The sequence below is a fragment of the Bombyx mandarina genome, chromosome 18 (genome assembly GCF_030267445.1).
Source record: "Bombyx mandarina strain Sakado chromosome 18, ASM3026744v2".
NCBI lineage: Eukaryota > Metazoa > Arthropoda > Insecta > Lepidoptera > Bombycidae > Bombyx > Bombyx mandarina.
In genome coordinates, this window is record NC_143224.1 from 11513360 (window position 1) to 11528272 (window position 14913).

Below are 14913 nucleotides of genomic sequence, written 5' to 3' on the forward strand. Positions count from 1 at the left end.
GGTTGGGACCACACCACGCCCCGTTGCTATAGCTAGATCTCTCAGATTTACAATGTCTGGTCTTCAAATTGTCGTGAATGGTATTAGAACAAAAAAGCTTCCTACTGTGTCGGCAACAATATTGTTACACGCTGGGGTTCGGGATAAATAAAACTTCCACGGAGCTACAAATTAAAACTCTGTTTAACACTTAGAACACTTACAGAACACTTTACAATTCGTAATTCACTTCTTCCGCTTGGCTTCAAGTGATCCGTTCGCTGTTTCGCTTCGAGTAGATCCGATTACTAACTGCCTCCGTGTTATCTCTGCAACGTTTTTATAGCCAATACGACATCCCTAGAATTATCAAGAACATTCTCGGGAAGGCCAGGCGTCTCGTCCTCCATATGTCCTCCCGCTATTTGATAATAGATGGCGTTGCACTTCTCGAGCGTTCTCAATTTTACTAGTTCTTTTGATTTTTTTTCTGCTATTCGACGACAGATGGCGTAACTCTTCCCAGCGTAACACTATCTTAAAGATTTAACGATCGCGAACATGCATAGGTAGATTACGAACAAATATACAAATACGCAAATATTCAGATTTAATTGACTCCAATAATTCCTAAGTCTAGGCTGGAAATGGGTTACAAAAAATGAGAATACTACTATTACTTACTACTACGACAAAATATGGAGAGCTAGTAACAGAGTTTACGCTTCCCTATTATTTAACTGGTGATTTGGCGTCTTATGTGCCAACAAGGGTAAAGAACCACCTTGCCTTTTCCTGCTATGAACCAGTAATTAGTAAGAATTTCGAATGTCTTAATTTTTTTTGACTACCTACTGTTAGTTATCTTAGTGTAGGAGAGCTTACGGGGTTCAGCCTGAGGGATTTTGCGAACTTCTTTCTTCAAGAAGGTTTGACATTAGATGTTAAAAGTACAGAAAAGATATTTCATAATAACACGCCATTTTGTGTACATTCAGCTGGGAAGATTAAAATATCATGTTTTTTTCTGTTGTTAACTGTTTTTCATTGAAAGCACACGTAGCTCCTGCAGACAGAGACCATGGCGGCGACCACACGAAAACACTGAACATAGTTTTATGTAGCGGGCGCTAATTTTTTTACGTAATTTTGTAATTAAGTTGTTCAACTGAGTTTGAAATAAATATAATAAAATGTAAAATAAAAATTAAATGCTTATCAAATTTTTGTACAAAGAAAAACCAGATACCAGATTTACTTTAAATCAGAAACTATGTTTATGAACAAGTCATCGTCGTCCGAGCTCAAATCACATAAATAGTGTCCAGAAAAACGAACAAAACGTCCTGGTACATCTCAATTAAAGAACTATAAATAATTTCAACTTTACCTGCTTCAGAATAAGGTTAATAATAAGGTTATTCTAACAGGCTTAGCTCACACACAGCATTGTTGCATGCGTCACACAAGATCGAAGTGTGGGTAACAAGGTATCAAGGACATCAGGATTTCTTTTTTTTTCTCGTTTCGGTCTGGCTCTCGGTATGCAAATAAAAAGTGATTCTGATTACAACTCCTTTCGGTCGGAATCGCATTGCGTCACTTTTTCGTTTAAGCGTTCTACGATAAGGCGAACATCGTTATGCTTAAAATATATATGGCATTTTTTGTTCGTGCAACAAGAATAAAAAAAAACGTGGACAGGTTTCTTAATCGTAATACATTGAAATTCCTGTAATATCCTTGCTAATATGCTTCATGCGAGGGTGAGTCAGTTCAGTGTTGACGCTGTCTAAGCCCGATGGTTTGTTAATAGAGAACATTAGTGAAGATATGAAATATAAGACAATAGAAATGTGGTCATCGACGACATCAAATGGATCTCTGATCTACCGACTCTACGTAATATCTTGACTCGCGAAAGCCCAAGAAAACTCTATAGTACCGTCAGGTTTTTTTTCTGAAGAGAGAATTCTCGCAGCATTTCATATTCACACATGCGGCCAGCTGGATACGTTAGAGTTGAACAAAGCAAAGCCCCAAAACCAGTATAGTGTAGAGTTTTTTCTATCACTTCACCCCAACGGATGACGATCCTCTGGGTATAATGCTGCTAAGTGTTGACCGCCAAATCTCCCTTACCTCGGGTTCTATGAGGGTCAGGAATTAGTCGAGGATGCAGAGGGGTCGTTTATTGGGTAGGCCTCTAAAATCTTTGGCCTCCGAGTCCCACATACTAGGCGCGGGAGCCTCGAAGGAGGTCTGGACGGCGCGGTCCAAAAATAAAGGTATAATACGGCTAGCTTTTATAATTAATATTTGAATTCTCTCTGCATGTTTTACAGAAATCGACATGAACTTCATAAAGTATCCAGAATCCGTAACGGCTCCTGTCGGTGACTCCGTGACCTTCGAGTGTGAAGTGGACGTACCGGCTGAGAAGCTGATTTGGCGAACGCGACCCGTTGACGGCCCTGAAGGTATCTGGGAGAAAGTAGTGACAGGAAAGGAAAAATCCACTGAAGTCTCAAGTCGTCTGGCCGTCGAAGTGAAAGACGATACACAAACTGCTTTTTATCAGGTACCAAATTTTGGTTCTGTTAATTTTTAAGTACCTATTACGTATTTTATTATCGCTTTTATTATCTGAATATTTATATAGCAACTTTTTACTTTATTCAAAGTCAAAGTTGAACGAGTTCACATAAATTGTTAACCGAATATTTACACCGGGCATTTTTTGAATGTTCGAAATTTTACGGCCTCCAAATGTAAAAGCTATCTTGATGAAATTTTAATATCCAAAATATTTTCTGGACTTTACGTAAATCGTTTGATAGCCTAAAATTTTTTTTGGGTTGTTAAAATTTAGTGTTCCCTTTTTCAGTACTAATGAGTTTGGTAATGTTTTCGGTTTTATGATGTAGAATACTTTTTATTTCAGTGCGTAGTATTGTACGGTTCAGTGATATTGGTATCGGTACCGGCAAAGCTGAGTGTAGCGAGCCTGGATTTAAGCAGGAACAGTCTTGAGAAACGCGTCATCACTGCACCATTGCATAATACTGTGGTTCTTCACTGCAAACAACCGCTGTCCGATCCACCCGCTGACCTGACCTGGTGGAAAGAGAGTACAAAAGTGCGTATTAATGTATTTAAATTTGATCTATTCTGGGTTCACAGTGACGTAATCAAGTATGATCATTAGGTACTTACCTAGGTCTATTTATGTCGCATTACTTCATGTGTTTACTACTCGTCGTGGCCTCGTATAAGACGTCCGGTGCATTCGTATGTGCGACGGTGTTAGAGTTCCGCAGGCGGGTACCAATTTTTATAATGAAATACAATACTTAACAAATGTTCACGATTGACTTCTACGGTGAAGCAATAACATCGTGTAATAAAAATCAAACCCGCAAAATTATAATTTGCGCAATTACTGGTGGTGGGACGTCATGTGAGTCCGCACGGGTAGGTACCACCACCCCACCTATTTCTGCCGTGAAGCATTAATGCGTTTCGGTTTGAAAGGTGGGGCAGCCGTTGTAACTATACTCAGACCTTAGAGCTTATATCTCAAGGTGGGTGGCGCATTTACGTTATATATGTCTATGGGCTCCAGTAACCACTTAACACCAGGTAGGCTGTGAGCTCGTTCACCCATATAAGCAACAAAAAAAAATGCGTGTGACGGAAGTCACTACTGTCCCGAAGTAGATTTTATATCTTTAATAAGAAAATAAATTATTATTCGATTAGGTGATCGAGTTAGTTAAATGACAAACGAATGCTTTAAAAGCACAGGTATATCGCAACGGTATATTGGTTTTGTCGAAAACCAATTAAAATTTTAAAGTTAAGTGTGTTGTTTTATTTTTAGGGTTCTAAGAAGCCAATAGAAACTCCTCACGGTGTACTGGTGATCCACAATACGTCGTTATCTGACAGCGGTACATACGGCTGCAAGGCCACGAACAAACTCAGCTTGAAAGCTGCGGATCTACCTGAGAAGACTGTGCTGAAGATACAGCGTGACGATACCGGAGAAGTCAGGTCAGTTAAGATGCATTTTAACACGCTTTTGTTTAAACTAGAGGCTCCGCAGTAGTCGAAATTCGACTATAATTAATTGGAATTGTAAGTTTGTACACTATTATGATTGTATTTTATACTTCTATAATCACAAATTTCGCCAAGACTACACTATAAAAAATATTAACAAAGACAAACAATATTTAATCTATTCTCAATTTGACAACAGACGTCAAGTACAAAAGTTTGACAATAAATAGTATGCATGCGTGTGCGTCAAATACATGGTATGTAGTGTGTGTAATGTTTTCTTTATTGATTTAATGTATCTGTCGGAGGAGAAACGCCGAAGGAATGTTTTTAAAAAGTGTGACGTCACCATTGCTGACGTCACGGTCATTAAGTTCTCGACGATGACTCATGTTTGGGCTTCCAAAACAAAACTTCACCAGAACTTCACAATAACTGCGTATATTTCACGAGAAGCGTGACAACGTTCAGAGAGATCCGTACTGTACCACGGCTCGGACACGAATGAATCAACGCTAGACAGCACGGCCGTATTTATAGGACTTTACACGTCAGCGTGTTGACAAGTATTAAACACGTGAGCGTGTTTACAAGATTTTAAAGTATTGAAATTACAATAAAAGGGACTGTTTAACATCAATTTCTTATCACAGAGTAATTAGTTGATGATCAGTAGGTAAATAGTCATATTTGCGCCGACACGGCCATACTGACAGGCGGTGCGCGCTCTGCACCGGCCTCGTTGATTCTTGTAGGTTTTTTCTTTGATTCTCATTGACCTGCAGGAATAAAAAGTTTCTCTGAGTAGCGCATCTGTTATACTTGCGTTACTTGTAACTATGTAGGTTTGAGACTTATTAATGCGATTTGATTGTAGGGTTCTCGGAGGGTATCGTAGGGTTCTCGGAGGGTATCGTAGGGTTCTCGGAGGGTATAGTAGGGTTCTCGGAGGGTATAGTAGGGTTCTCGTAGAATTCTCGGCGGTTCTCGTAGAGTTCTCGGCGGTTCTCGTAGATTTATTTAAGGTGTTCGGATAAGGATGTGTAGTGTGATGTTGTGGCGTACACTGTGGTACTTATGTAGTGGGCGTACACTGTGGTACTTATGTAGTGGGCGTACACTGTGGTACTTATGTAGTGGGCGTACACTGTGGTACTTATGTAGTGGGCGTACACTGTGGTACTTATGTAGTGGGCGTACACTGTGGTACTTATGTAGTGGGCGTACACTGTGGTACTTTTGCCGAGGCGTACACTGTGGTACTTTTGCCGAGGCGTACACTGTGGTACTTATGTGGTGGAACTTTAGTAATCAAAAATAAAAACTTATCTTTGAGTGTTGATTTTGTTGCTCGACCATGCTGATTTGTGAAGTAGATGTATAGGCTCATCGGCTGTTGCTGGGGGTAGTCTTCTTCCGCCGATACGGTTATCTGGTCACCAGGTTGTTGCTGAGCGGAGGCGGCGTGTGATCCCACTTCTGATGTCGGAGGAGAAACGCCGAAGGAATGTTTTTAAAAAGTGTGACGTCACCATTGCTGACGTCACGGTCATTAAGTTCTCGACGATGACTCATGTTTGGGCTTCCAAAACAAAACTTCACCAGAACTTCACAATAACTGCGTATATTTCACGAGAAGCGTGACAACGTTCAGAGAGATCCGTACTGTACCACGGCTCGGACACGAATGAATCAACGCTAGACAGCACGGCCGTATTTATAGGACTTTACACGTCAGCGTGTTGACAAGTATTAAACACGTGAGCGTGTTTACAAGATTTTAAAGTATTGAAATTACAATAAAAGGGACTGTTTAACATCAATTTCTTATCACAGAGTAATTAGTTGATGATCAGTAGGTAAATAGTCATATTTGCGCCGACATATCTTTTATGCATTATTTTAAAAAAATTGTGCACTTCTCTATATTCTCTATAAGTGTGGAAAATTTCATACTCCTCCGTCCGCACAATTTTCGTAAAAAGGGATACAAAGTTTTTGCTTCACGTATTAATATATAGATTAAAACTAATTTTGGCGTTATATTAATATTTTTTATTATCGTTATATTATTTCAAACGTTTCGAATACTTACCGGTCGCCGTCCTCGTAGACCTATAGACACACTAACTAACTAACCCATAGACACAGCTAACTGAGTTTCTCACCGGATTTTCTCAATGGGCCGCGTTTCCGATGCAATGGTAAATTCTGCGAAGCACTGCTCTTGCTAGGGCCAGTTTTAACGAATTCTCTCAGGTAGAGTACGTGAGCTTACCTACCCGTCTGGGGGTAGCTGGAATAGCCCTCTAAGCTACCAGTGAATAGGTGGGGAAAAAATCGAATACTTCAAGGTTTTCGTGGTCATAGACAGTTGGTCGTATCGTGACATTAGGAAAAGATAAACCCGTAGCGTGGTTTCAGTTACGTCTAAGTATTGGGGAAATCGAAGGAAACTCTATAGTACCGTAACGGTCTTTTTCCGGACAGGAGGGGGGAAATCTGCCGCATCTCATACTCATATTCGCACAATTAATGCGGCTAGCTGGGTATGCTGGAGTTGAATAAACCAAAGTCATTCATTTATGTAATCATTCAACGAGAAATAAGAACCAATGGAAATCTGACTTAAAGGGTTACTTCAATATTGTATCGCTGAGTTCGCGCAGACATTGAGAAAATCGGGGCTGATGTCTAAATTGTATTGAATTAACCGCTATTGTGTGAATTCAAAAGGATCGTTAATAGATAGCAATGCGTAGGAATATAGTATCCGTGTATATTCCCAAAAATCCCTTTTACAGAATACGCTGAAATTTTTTATTTAAAAAAAAAAAGTGGAACGTGTACCCTGGTATTGGAATTGTTCACGAAGCCGAAACGCCGATAAACTATTCGGCTATGGTAAACAGAAAACATTGTTCATTTACTAAACTGAGCTTGAATTGCCTTTTAGAATGCTCGCTGTCCAAGAACGTCAGTTGATGTTCAATTGTGTTCCATTGCGCGTAATGTTAACAAGCAATTAACACATTATGATCAATGTTTACGTTTCGGGAAAGGTCCCACTACACCTACCATTGCATCAAACATGAAGTAGAACAATTTCTAATTTCATTCAGTGTGCTTAGTGCGAGTTTTTTTAACGTTTTCGATAGCGTAAAAGTTAGCCCAAACGATCCCATTCCATACAAATATGAGCTAACTTTTACGCTATCGAGAACGTTAAAAAACTCTCACACTGATGATGAAATGTTTTTTTTTATTGCTTAGATGGGTGGACGAGCTCACAGCCCACCTGGTGTTAAGTGGTTACTAGAGCCCATAGACATCCACAACGTAAATGCGCCACCCACCTTGAGATATAAGTTCTAAGGTCTCAGTATAGTTACAACGGCTGCCACACCCTTCAAACCGAAACGCATTACTACTTCACGGCAGAAATAGGCAGGGCGGTGGTACCCACCCGCGCGGACTCACAAGAGGTCCTACCACCAGTAAAATATAAAGGCATTTATTTATATTACAGGTTCGTGGAGTCCGAAGATTATGTAGGGGTCAAAGATAATGATGTGCTAACGATGCCAGTAAAGCCGAGAGGAACTTTAAGGTTGTATTGCGGAGTGGTCGGAGTTCCTCCTCCGAAGATCACTTGGACCAGGGAAGGAAGAACGCCGCTACCAAAAAGACACGATCATGTGATACTGACTATTGCGAACTTTACCGCTGCCGATGAAGTAAGTTCAACGAAAACATATTTATTTTTCAAGTGAAAGATCTTTGGACTCTATTAGTGTGCAATTTTTAGGTCAATGTTTCAGTGTTGTCACAAACGACGGATGGAAGTTCCTCACTGTTAAGAACATATAGTTCATTAATAGATTCGAGCACGCATTGTACTTTTATATAAGTCTATTCCCAATAAGGTTGAGGACGAATAATGTACACACATACACACAATGTCGTTCATGCTATTAACATGTCTTCATCGTTCTGTTATAGGGATTTGGCCGAAGGCCTTTTTAAAAAATGAAATTAAGAAAGAATAGATTTATTTAATTAAATTACAATAAATTGGGCTCAATTTAGGGCAAGTGTCACGCGCGCGGATGATGGTTTCAAACTGATTTAAATTATACGAGTAAATATAAAGAGATGATCAAACTGCTGACTTTGTGATTTGTAATGGGGTTCCTTAGCACTATTGTATACGGGAACCATTTATAACAGTTCGCAGTCATATTTGTAGTATACAATTTCTTATGCTTTTATATCCATTGCGTGTACTCATAGTGCAAGAATCTGTACTGTTAATATAAATCAGAAGGTTTGTATGTTTATTACTTAGTCACGAAAAAGTAGTGGAATGGTGAGTTTTGGTAATAAAATGGTGTATGTCTTGTGCATTTTCGTATCTAATTTTAAGAGGTTGATGTTGTGCATAAACACTTTCGCAGGGTATTTATTCGTGTTCAGCAAACGGCATACGTAGGTCTTGGAAGGTGGTGGTGTTGCAGCCGCCCCGGTGGGAGGGCGTCGCCGCCAACGCCAATGACACGGAGGGCAAGGGGGTCAGTATTAGCTGCGGCAACGCCGTCGGGTACCCCCAGCCCGAGGTCTACTGGGTGTTGAACGGAGAACGCGTCAGCACCGGTACCGGAGTCACCGCTACAGGTAAACGATTCGTTACCAAAATTAGTATTCGTATTCGTATCTCGTTTCACTCTTGGCAGAGCGGTCGTGGTCGTCATCCAGCATCATTGTTGTGGGCAGATGCTATGCGTCTCACGAGCAATCGCTACTGCTTCCGGTTTGTGGTGAGCCTGGTACACTCATGCAAACAGCCGCCAACTACCGACTTGATCTGGTGGGTCCATCGCATGGGCACTCTGCCACGCGGTCTGGTGCCTTCTAAAATTAGTATAATTAACAACAAAAAAAGTCATTATAGCATAGGACGTTTTGTGAGTCCGCACGGGTAGGTACCACCGCCCCGCCTATTTCTGCCGTGAAGCAGTAGTGCGTTTCGGTTTGAAGGGTGGGGCAGCCGTTGTAACTATACTGAGACCTCAGAACTGACATCTTTTTTTTATTTTTTTATTGCTTAGATAGGTGGACGAGCTCACAGCCCACCTGCTGTTAAGTGGTTACTGGAGCCCATAGACATCTACAACGTAAATGCGCCACCCACCTCGAGATATAAGTTCTACGGTCTCAGTATAGTTACAACGGCTACCCCACCCTTCGAACCGAAACGCATTACTGCTTCACGGCGGAAATAGGCGGGGTGGTGGTACCTACCCGTGCGGACTCCCAAGAGGTCCTACCACCACATCTCAAAGTGGGTGGCGTATTTACGTTGTAGATGTCTATGGGCTCCAGTAACCACTTGGCAAATAGGTGGGTTGTGAGCTCGTCCAGCCATCTAAGCAATAAAAAAAAAGCCAAATATAGATAATACTCAATTAACATTTATTCAAAGAGTAATTTTTTTTAATTTAAACTTTGCTTTAGTAAGAGACGTTATTATGAAAATAAGTACATAATAAATAAATACGCGAACATTTCGGCGGGAAATTCGTAGAGGAGGAGAGTCAAGGAGTCGCGGGATGTCGACCACTAGGGTGTTTAAGCTAGGGTATATGACTTAAAGTAATTGTTTTTGCAGATTCAGACCTGCATATCGAGCACCTAGAGAAGAAGCACGCCGGGATAGTTCAGTGCTTCGCGTGCAACAAGCTCGGGTGTTCGTTCCTGGCGGCCATGCTCACTGTCGTTCCGCTGCAGATATCAGACCAGGTACTAAACTAGTGGGGAGTAAATGAACGATAACCTGGGTAGGTCTCTCACAAGGTTGGTTTACTGGTGGTAGGAGCTCTTGTGAGTCCGCGCGGGTAGGTACCACCACCCTGCCTATTTCTGCCGTGAAGCAGTAATGCATTTCGGTTTGAAGGGTGGGGCAGCCGCAGTAACTATACTTGACCTTAGAACCTATATCTCAAGGCGCGTGGCGCATTTACGTTGTGGATGTCTATGGGCTCCAGTAACCACTTAACGCCAGGTGGGCTGTGAGCTCGCCCACCCATCTAACCAATAAAAGAAAAAAGTTGATCAACGACATATTGAGGCTCGCGGGGATCCGCTGAATATAGACAGCGTAGGATTGGTCGTTATGCCAAGGCTTGGGGGAAGCCTATGTCCAACACTGGAAACTACGGGACTAAAAGATAAGAATGAACGATTTGGACAGGGAAATGAACGAATGAAATGAACGAGCTCAATAATTCAACTGTTTTCAAAAGCCGAGGGAACAGATTTAAATCAAAACTAATACAGACTATGTACTTCTGGATTTGTATTAATTTAGCATAATTTTGTGCAGGATTATTCAATGGAGACGCCGAAAACTTTGCAATCATCATCGCAACTTCCTAAACGTCATAACAGGAAGAATTCAAGGAAGCAGAAAGGTGAATTTGTCATAAATTAGTTTGACATTATAGAAATAGATAAGCTTTGACATTAATAATTACTATAGGTCCCGCAGTAGTCGAAATTCGACTATAATTAATTGGAATTGTAAGTTTGTACACTATTATGATTGTATTTTATACTTCTCACAAATTTCGCCCAGACTACACTATAAAAAAATATTAATAAAGACAAACAATATTTAATCTATGCTCAATTTGACAACAGACGTCAAGAACAAAAGTTTGACAGTAAATAGTATGCATGCGTGTGTGCGTCAAATACATGGTATGTAGTGTGTGTAATGTTTTCTTTATTGATTTAATGTATCTTTTATGCATTATTTAAAAAAAAATGTATTAGCATTGTGCACTTCTTCTCTATATTCTCTATAAGTGGGAAAAATTTCATACTCCTCCGTCCGCGCAATTTTCGTAAAAAGGGATACAAAGTTTTTGCTTCACGTATTAATATATAGATAATTGAAGATGGATGTTCAACACATTCTTGAATTGATTGAAAGAGTTTTCAAGACATACAGTTTCTTTCAATAATAATTATCTAGCAAACTCGATGCGTTTCATGATTTATCACTTCATTATTGTTACAGTGCAGGTGTGTGAGAGAGATAGACGTATACGTCTCATACTCTCTCTCGCGTATTAACAATCTGGAGCTATTGTTTTCTTCTGCCCGTAAAATCTTAATTGCTGTCTCTCTAAAACTGATTTCGATTATTTTAAAATATATTGGGTGCTGTGAACAAAATTATGTTTACAATCAAACCATAAATATATGTTTCATTGTTAATTGTCTGCCAAACACGGGTTTATGTTTAGACGTCTGGGTCGCGAAGAAAATGTTAACTATAAGAAAACGAAGGGTTAAACGCTAAGAGTATCCACTGAGTTTCTCGCCGGATCTTCTCAGTGGGTCGAGTTCCCGATCCGGTGGTAGATTCTGCGTAACACTGCTCTTGCTAGGGTTCGTGTTAGTAATTCTTTCAGATTGAGCCCGTAAGCTCATCTTTCAGTTCGCCCTCTTAGGCTACTAACAATTAAGGAGGGAAAAAGTCCTCCGTTTAATTATCTCGCTCATACAAGACTACCCGACAGGACGAGAAAGTCTGTTGTCTGAAAAAAACAAAAACTTGGAGCTTTACATTTTAAGGTATTTTATGTTTTTAAATACCTATTTGATTTAGTTGTACCAGTGATGGTACCACCATCGCGTCCCAACGTGACCCGCCTGTCTGATCAGAGTGTGATGCTGTCCTGGACACAGCCACGAGAAGGACTTCCCATACTGTTTTTTAAGGTAAGGTGTTAAAGCCTATATCTATATTATTATGAAGTCGTCGTAGCCTAAATGATAAGACGTCCGGTGCATTCGTATGTAGCGATGCACCGGTGTTCGAATCCCGCAGGCGGGTAACAATTTTTCTAATGAAATACGTACTCAACAAATGTTCACGATTGACTTCCACGGTGAATCGTGTAATTAAAAAACAAACCCGCAAAATTATAATTTGCGTAATTACTGGTGGTAGGACTTCTTGTGAGCTCTCACGGGTAAGCGTACCACCGCTTATCTGCCTATTTCTGCCGTGAAGCAGTAATGCGTTTCGGTTTGAAGGGCGGAGCAGCCGTTGTAACTATACTTGAGACCTTAGAACTTATATCTCAAGGTGGGTGGCGCATTTACGCTGTGGATGTCTATGGGCTCCAGTAACCACTTAACACCAGTTGGGCTGTGAGCTCGTCCACCCATCCAAGCAATAAAAAATAATATAAAAAATGAGGCAATTCGATTTGCTCGTCGTGAAATGCAGTGACCAAACTCCAAAATTTGGCAGTTGTACAAATAATTATACAACCTACAGTTAGATTGGACGGTAACCGGAGCCCATGGACATCAACAACGTAAATGCCGTAAATATTTGTAATACGTATCATATGTATGTCGTCAATGCATAGATTGAAGTAATAAAATAAAACATTGTATAAATCACTATTACCTTGCACTCACACATCATATACTCTTCTCTCCTTTCCTACTATTTTTTTTTTTTTTTTTTTTTTTTATTGCTTAGATGGGTGGACGAGCTCACAGCCCACCTGGTGTTAAGTGGTTACTGGAGCCCATAGACATCTACAACGTAAATGCGCCACCCACCTTGAGATATAAGTTCTAAGGTCTCAGTATAGTTACAACGGCTACCCCACCCTTCAAACCGAAACGCATTACTGCTTCACGGCAGAAATAGGCAGGGCGGTGGTACCTACCCGTGCGGACTCACAATAGGTCCTACCACCAGTGATTACGCAAATTATAGTTTTGCGGGTTTGATTTTTATTACACGACGTTATTCCTTCACCGTGGAAGTCAATCGTGAACATTTGTTAAGTACGTATTTCATTCGAAAAATTGGTACCCGCCTGCGAGATTCGAACACCGGTGCATCGCAACAACGAATGCACCGGACGTCTTATCCTTTAGGCCACGACGACTTCAAAACTACTACTACTAATGCTTTTATCAAATTTTGGTGCTTCTAGGTACCTCCTAGATACCGGTCATCGTTTTCGTCGAACCTATCGCTTGCCGCGAAGGGCTCGACGAGTAAATTAACCCATAGACACAGCTTACTGAGTTTCTCGCCGGATCTTCTCAGTGATTCGCGTTTCCGATCCGGTGGTAGATTCTGCGAAGCACTGCTCTAGCTAGGGCCAGTCTTATCAACACTCCCGGTTTGAGCCCCGTGAGCTAACCTACACGTCAAGGCGAAGCTGAAATAGCCCTCAAGGCTATCAGCATAGGTGGGATAAAAAAATCCAAATTTTTGGTTTAAGAAAAATTAAAGTTAAATGTAAGTTTTATGTAAAATTTTAGATTTTTCACCAATTTTCTGGACTATATTTAAGTGCAAGTAGCCGCCCTTGTCGTCAGTAAATGATTACGAATAAATTTTTTTACTTTTCAAAGCCCCCGTCCACACGGTACCGCGAAATAATAATTTACATTCGCAAAACTCGAAAGTAATAAAACTCGAGTCGTAAACAAAGCGTAAGAAATATAACTTTCGTGTATTTATTTTTTGTTTTATAAAGTTGCCCTTTGTAAAGAAGACAACGTTTTAATGTCAGCAAAAAAAGTGTTCCTCAAACATCAAAGAACATCAAAGAAATAAATGACAATATGATACTTCAACGTAAATATACAAATATAGAAACTTCTATATTCGTATTGTTCGGTGAAATAATTGAAAACGATGTATTCAATATCGACAAAGGATCTCAAAATTGTCTTATACTAGTGTTTAACCAATGTGTCCCTCGCGTTAAGGAAGAAAGAAAACCAATCATGATGAAGTTTTTTTTCTGGATAAAATTTCCCTGTCCTTTCTGTAAATTCCACGATGTTCGGTTGTGTGGTTATAGGCATGGCGGTGGTAGCTGGAGTCGTTTGGTCGGTAGAACTCTAAAAGCATCTTTGGGCCCGCGGTCTGTCGCTAACATCAGACTGTCAAGACCCACATACCTCGCCCGATAAAAAAAGACAGTGGAACATACCCGGGCTCACAAGTCGCCCTACCATCAGCAGGACATAATATTTTGAGCATATGGTTCACCAAGATGAAATTGCGAACCAATTTACCGACAGTAATCAAACACGTAATACAGTACCCGGCGATAAATATTGGACATCGACCGTGGGAAAGAGACGGTTAATTTTTGCTTCGTAGAGCGTTATATCTGTTGCACATTACCTAATTGACATTTGAGTCGACTATTATCAAAGGCGGCAATCTGACTTTTGGACAATGATTGGTAAATCAGAAAAACGAATTATTGACTTTGTATTCCATTGGCAGTCACAAAACTCTTCGGAACGACATCTTAGATAAATAACAGGTTAACTATTAACCTTTATTTAATGCAGGTTTTGAACCGTATTCTTTGAAGGAGACGATTATATTCAAATAAATCTGTATTGACATATCAATAAAAATTTTTTGTCCAAATGCACAGATTGCCACCTTTGATAATAGACGACTCATTTAGTCTCCATAGATACCGAATCGTTAGTGTTTCGTCGCACACAGGTAACGCTCTACAACGAAAACAAAATTAGACGGCTGTCTATTTCTAAATATAGATGTGCAATATTTATTGCCTGGTACTGTACGTACGTAGTGCTTAAATTTCAGATAATCTCCTTAAACTTATTTATGCTGTAACTTGCAAAACCCACCAACCCCGGACAAAGGTTATCCCCCCGTTGACATTGGACCAGACTAGTTTCTGGAAATTACAGTCCACCGATCGCATCCATCTGTTTTGTAGTGTCATTGATATATTCACCATGCAAAGAACTCATCCGTTACCGGAAGCTCAT

The 14913-nt window shown here is 40.3% G+C and overlaps 1 protein-coding gene across 1 annotated transcript in view; it reads left to right on the forward strand.

Moving 5' to 3' along the window:
• The window catches only part of boi (brother of ihog), a 53605-nt gene that overhangs the window by 28649 nt on the left and 10043 nt on the right, over window positions 1–14913 (forward strand). The window contains exons 3-10 of the mRNA XM_089734820.1: window positions 2325–2560; window positions 2924–3118; window positions 3863–4035; window positions 7574–7781; window positions 8502–8718; window positions 9713–9843; window positions 10427–10514; window positions 11720–11832. Of these exons, the coding sequence (XP_089590946.1) occupies window positions 2325–2560; window positions 2924–3118; window positions 3863–4035; window positions 7574–7781; window positions 8502–8718; window positions 9713–9843; window positions 10427–10514; window positions 11720–11832 (1361 nt within the window). The remainder of the gene's footprint in view (window positions 1–2324; window positions 2561–2923; window positions 3119–3862; window positions 4036–7573; window positions 7782–8501; window positions 8719–9712; window positions 9844–10426; window positions 10515–11719; window positions 11833–14913) is intronic.